Genomic DNA, 6025 nt, shown 5'->3' with positions numbered 1-6025 from the left:
CAGAGACGGTTATGCCACAAGCGCGCCTATATAAGGGTAAACTTGCTTCAACCTCAAGGTACACAACACTTTTCACAACACGTCTTAGATTTTCTCTCTTAGTTCCATTACTGACTTGATCGTCAGAGTGCTAACGTACTTGCATGCACCTTTTGTTCCAACGCAGAAGATGCGTCACTGCCGCACCGGAAGCCATTACCGATCATCAAAGCATTCTCCACAACCGTTGCAGCTCAACCGTTCGTACCAGAGAGATCAATATTCTATACTATCTATACTATATATAAAGAAAATAGGGGTTTGGGAGATTTTGGGCTCGCTTTTTTGTTATTTCAATTATACCCTTAAACAAATATTTATATTATATATAAAGAAAATAATTTCTTTCAGCTCTTTTGGACTGACTTTTTCTCTTTCCGAAAATATCCTCTAATTTCAATATAAATAACACATGTAACAAATAAATAATAATAAATTTAAATATTAAAATAAAAGTGTAACAACAAAGCATAACACTTTTATTTTAAGATTAAGTGTCATGCTTAAAATCTTAATAAATTTAAATGAAAGTGTCACATCTCTCTTCATTCTGGCCACCGAAACAACTTCTTAAGATCTTAATATATATTATTTTATATAAAATATCATTTATAATTTAAAAGTAAATTTTTATAAAATATCATTGATAATTTACATGCATTAGCGCAATAAAAAGAGCGGAAAGACAAGTATGTCCGTAGTGATCTATAATATAAATCAGAGTTATTCAAAACATTAAAAAAGAATATTTGTTTACGTACTAGATTGAAAGCAGAATATATTGACCACACGTGCTTAAAATATAGTGCTATAAAAGATCCAACAATGGCATTCTAGTTCAGCAAAAATAATAGCATCGAATCTTTCCTGTTTCAAATTCAGTACACAAGTGTTACCCAGCAATGGAGGAAATCAACAACCCAGCAATGAAAGTATCATCAATCAGCAGCTGGTTAACTGATTTGGTAAGAAAATCACATATGGTCGATTATTAATTAATTATTTTGGCTTTAATTAAGTTAAATGTAAGCTAAGTGAAGCTTACAATCTTTATGTTATCTAACGTAATTTGTGAGTTTGAGATCTTTCTCTTCCACTTCAGAATATCCGTCACAAGGGAAATAAGCCTAACCTTAAATAATAATAAAAATAGGTCTCAAATATATTTGTAGACCAAATCTTCAAGATTTGTCTCAACGTTTGGAATAATATATAGTCATTAATTAATAAACACTTTTTTTTTTTTTTTTAAGGAATTAATTAACACTTGAAATTTGATTTTTTATTTTTGTGTGCAGGAAATGGACGAATACAATATATTTGCTGAGGAATGCAACCTGAATTTCCTTGATGCTGATGTGGGAGGGTTTCTTTCACAAGACATATCTAATGTATTTCAAGAACAAAACAAACAACAATGTTTGTCTTTGGGGTCCACTTCAACAAATGATCTCAGCAAGTCATTCATTCATGAAACAATTGATAATAGTGACAAAATCAATAAATCTCTTTCACCAAATCTTTCTCCATCTTTTCAGTTTCCAATTCCAAAAGAGAATGAAACAATATCAATGTCTCCAACTGAATTGGAAAATATGAATCACTCAACAGAAACTTCAAAAGGGTCATTGGAAAATGAAAACTTGGAAACAAAAACCTCAAAAAGCAAAAGGCCTCGTGCTCATGGTAGAGATCACATCATGGCTGAGAGAAATCGAAGAGAGAAACTCACTCAGACCTTCATTGCTCTTGCAGCTCTTGTTCCTAACCTTAAGAAGGTACAATACTTTATTCTCACTTACTCTATTAGCCAACTCTTAAAATCATCAATTATCAATTACTTAGTTGATAAATACATGATGCGTTGTAGTTGTAGTTGATCAATTCACATATGTTAATGCACAATTTTGATAATTAATATCTTCAATTATTTATCATAACAAATTATAAAAAGTTTATATTTTGAAAATATTGGGTTATGAATCGAATAACTTATATATTAACAGTTTCTAATGTTAACTTGTGCCCTTGAGACATAAGTTAAGAAAGTAAATGTGAAAGTTTTTTTTTTAGAAATTGTAAATTCAATGTCTTAAAAGTTTCAAAAGTTATCTTTTCAATATAAAATTTAATTATTTAATTATATTTTAAGTTCCTTAACTTATGCCTTTAGGACACAAGTCAGCATGATATATGGTCAAAATAGACGAAATAGATAATGGTTAAACATTGACATGTATGACATGTATTTATGAGCAGAGGTAGTCATGATACAGGAGAATTATTTGCATATTTATTACATTCTTATCTCTCGGAACCCATAAAACAAATCAATTTTATTAGCACCTTGAAAGTAGTACTCCTTCCGTCCCAAATTGTATGTCGCTTTGAAAAAAAAATTTGTTCCAAATTATATGTCGCTTTACAATACCAATGAAATATTAATGTTATTTTTCCTATTATATCCTTAACTATTAATTACTCTCTCTTCTTTCAATTATTTCATTTATCTTTTCTATACCATTTATTAGGGATAATTTTGTAAAACAACTCATAATTTCTCTTCCCCACGCAATATTAATTACATTTCTTAATATGTGTGAAATTGCCAAAACGTCTTACAATTTGGGACGGAGGGAGTAGTATACTCTACAATTAATGAGTACATCAACCCAAAACACATACTACTCCCTAATCACATTTATTGCAAAAAAATATTTTTTTAGGTTCATCAAATACGTAATATATATGGTCTATATATAGGTAAAATACATTAGCTATTCAATGAATATAAAATCATCATAGTCTAAGAGTGATTATTCTACCATGTCATTCTTGAATCTTTCTTGATAAAATCATTCTTGATATCTAGCATTTTCCATATTTTAGAGATCAAGACAAAACTTGGTTGCACAGTTTTGTGTTAAACTACTCACTATTCAACTCTGTAAAAATCTGCTAGATGGACAAGCTCTCTGTATTAGTTGACACTATCAAATACATGAAAGAGCTTAAAAATCGTTTGGAAGTTGTGGAAGAACAAAACAAGAAAAAAAATAAGTCATCGACCAAACCATGCCTATGCAGCGATGAAGATTCTTCATCATGTGATGATAGCGTTGAATGTGTTGTTGGTTCACCATTTCAAGTGGAAGCAAGAGTGTTAGGAAAACAAATGTTAATTCGGATCCAATGTCAGGAGCACAAGGGGCTTCTAGTTAAAATTATGGTTGAAATTCAAAGATATCAACTATTTGTTGTCAATAGTAGTGTCTTACCCTTTGGAGAGTCTACACTCGACATTACCATCATCGCTCAGGTAGCTACTTATCCTTTAAATTGGCATTAAACATTTTTTTACCACTTTTAAACTCTTGGTTCCATCACTCTTATAATAAGTATTTTATCTAGGTTGTTTTCTACGATATTTGCTTGGTATATTCATTTTTTTTCTTTTGATTTTGGTCTTTTTTTCTCCATAAAATTGACCATTGTATCTAATATTAATTATATACAATTTTATAGTTGGGTGAAGGGTACAACTTGAGCACAAAGGAACTTGTGAAGAACGTACGCATGGCTGTATTGAAGTTTCTTGGTGAGGCTTACGTCACCCCTTCATGAATTGGAAGTAATTTACAACTCATGACAAGTATGATTCAATTCTGGATTGAAGAAGAAAAAGATTACAAGTTGAACGAAGAAGATGAAGAAGTTTGATATTCTTGAGATGAAAACGGTAATTGATTGTAAGAAAAAAACCAAATTGGTGAAGCCTACATTATTCCTTGATGAATTGAGGGTAATTTACCCCTAATAACAAGTAGGATTTGATTATGGAACAAAGGAGATGAAGATCACATGTTTAATGAAGCAGATGAAGAAGTTTGATGTTCTGAAGATAAAAATAGTATTTGATCATAAAAAAAAAGATAAAAATAAATAAATTTTTCTTTGATATGGGTAAATTACCCCCAAATCAGTAAAGGGTAATGTAGAAAAAAAACAAGTTTTGTGTCATCATAACATACACGAACACGAGCATGTAAGTGTTGTTGAGCTGCCGGGCAACAAAAGTCACAAATATTTTCAGATTTTTCCGTATTTTTGTACAATGGTTTGACAAATGTGTCCTAGGATGCTCTCATTTATAAAATTTTATTTATTATAATTTTCTTAAACCGTTGAAATAAACATCTTCGTTCTAACGTGAAGAAGCAAATCTCTATTTTTTTAATGACAAATATTGATTTGTTAATTATTATGTTAGTATTTTTTTCTTTGTTAGAACGCAAACTCGGGACTTTAACTCCTTAACTCTTATAAAAAAGAAAATTGAGGGGTGTGTTTGTTTGAGGGTTGTAAAACTTATTCCTCGGAATAGGAGGCTGGAAACAATTATACCCATATTTGTTATAAAGGAAAAAAGATATATTTCTACGAAAGAATTATACCCAGGAATACTTTTTCCCCATGAAGACAGTGCTTTTATCCCCGAGTGATCAGCATGGAAAACTTCATTCCCGTCGGTTATTTTGTGCAAAATAATGTGTTAACCCCACTAATCCACTAACCCCATACCTTAACTGCCGTAACATTTTCTTTTTCTTCTTTTACATGTATATTTTTTGGTACATATTATCTTAATTAATTAGGAAAATGAACATCCATTTTATACACACGATGAAACATAATTTTTATAAATAATTATAATTGATAGACATTTTAAAAGATTATGCCCAGGAACTTAAATTGTTATGCAAACACTTTTCTTAAACATTCCTTGGAAAAAATTCCCATTCCTAGGAAAGTTAATCCTGGGAATTTTGTAACCCAGAAACAAACATACCCGAGCTATGTATATTGGACAAATAACTCAAGACCTCTAATTCAAGTCAAGAAGTTGGATCTTTATTAAAAGCTTGATTTGAAATGTTATATTAAACTGGTGAGATAAACATCTTATTCTGGCATGAAGATGCAAATCTATCTTTTCATAAGACATTGAATCTCTATTCAAGTTAAAAATATATTTATTTATAGTTTTCTTAACCCGTTGAAACAAACATCTTCGTTTTGACATGAAGATGCAAATCTCAATTTTTGACAAGTTAAAAATACATGAGACCCACATGTTTAATTTTTCTTCTGAGAGAGTAGCAAAGAAAGAGTAGAGAAGTGACCATTTTTCTTCCGATTTGAAATGTTTATATTAAACTGGTGAGATAAACATCTTCATTCTGACATAAAGATGCAAATCTATGTTTTCATAAGATATTGGATCTCTATTCAAGTTAAAAATATATTTATTTATAATTTTTTTTTGAAGGAAAGTTAAAAATTATAAATATATTTATTTATAATTTTCTTAGCATGTTGAAATAAACATATTCGTTTTGACATGAAGAGATGCAGATCTCTTTTCTTTCTATCTATGCTTGCAAATCCTTAAGAGCATATCCCTTTATATTGACGCAATTAACACATGCCGTCAGTTGATCCACCGAAACATTGTTTCTTGATAAATTAATCGTTGAAAATTTTGCTTGAGAGTTCAAGAAAATATTATTTTAAGTTTCCAGGACCGCACACTAGAACATGGTTGAAATGAAGTCTAGATACGTATTCACGAAGTTTAAAATAATTATTTTAATTTTTAAAAAATATTTTATCGAATAATTATATGATACTTCACATGTACACAAAGATACTTACTTCATAGAAAATTCATTTTAGAAAAGGTGAAAGATAAAATATGAGACAATGTTGTCAAAATTCATATATGATTCAATTTTAGATATGCATCAGTTGAATTTTTTTTTTTTTGCACAAACCAAAATCATATATATTAACAACAATGGTGAAGTCCCCAGCACAAGGTGTGCTTAGGGAAACACCACTCAAAGAGTACAACCACAGGTGCCAAGAAATTAAAGGCACCTCCAACACCAAAAATTAAAAAAGCAAGCACCCTAACAATGTAACG

At 30.1% G+C, this 6025-nt stretch overlaps 1 protein-coding gene across 1 annotated transcript; it reads left to right on the top strand.

The window, feature by feature from the left end:
- The first annotated feature begins 845 nt into the window (after positions 1-845).
- LOC25492634 (transcription factor bHLH18) lies at positions 846-4220 on the top strand. Its single transcript, XM_013600804.3, has 4 exons — positions 846-1004; positions 1338-1817; positions 3002-3358; positions 3565-4220. Exons 1-4 carry the CDS (start codon positions 942-944, stop codon positions 3661-3663), a joined length of 999 nt encoding a protein of 332 aa, XP_013456258.1. The 5' UTR covers positions 846-941; the 3' UTR covers positions 3664-4220.
- Positions 4221-6025: the final 1805 nt, after the last annotated feature.

This window comes from Medicago truncatula, chromosome 4 (assembly GCF_003473485.1).
Source record: "Medicago truncatula cultivar Jemalong A17 chromosome 4, MtrunA17r5.0-ANR, whole genome shotgun sequence".
NCBI classification, from domain to species: Eukaryota; Viridiplantae; Streptophyta; class Magnoliopsida; order Fabales; family Fabaceae; genus Medicago; species Medicago truncatula.
Note: the sequence above shows the minus strand (reverse complement) of the source record. Positions and strands in the feature narration are given on the sequence as shown.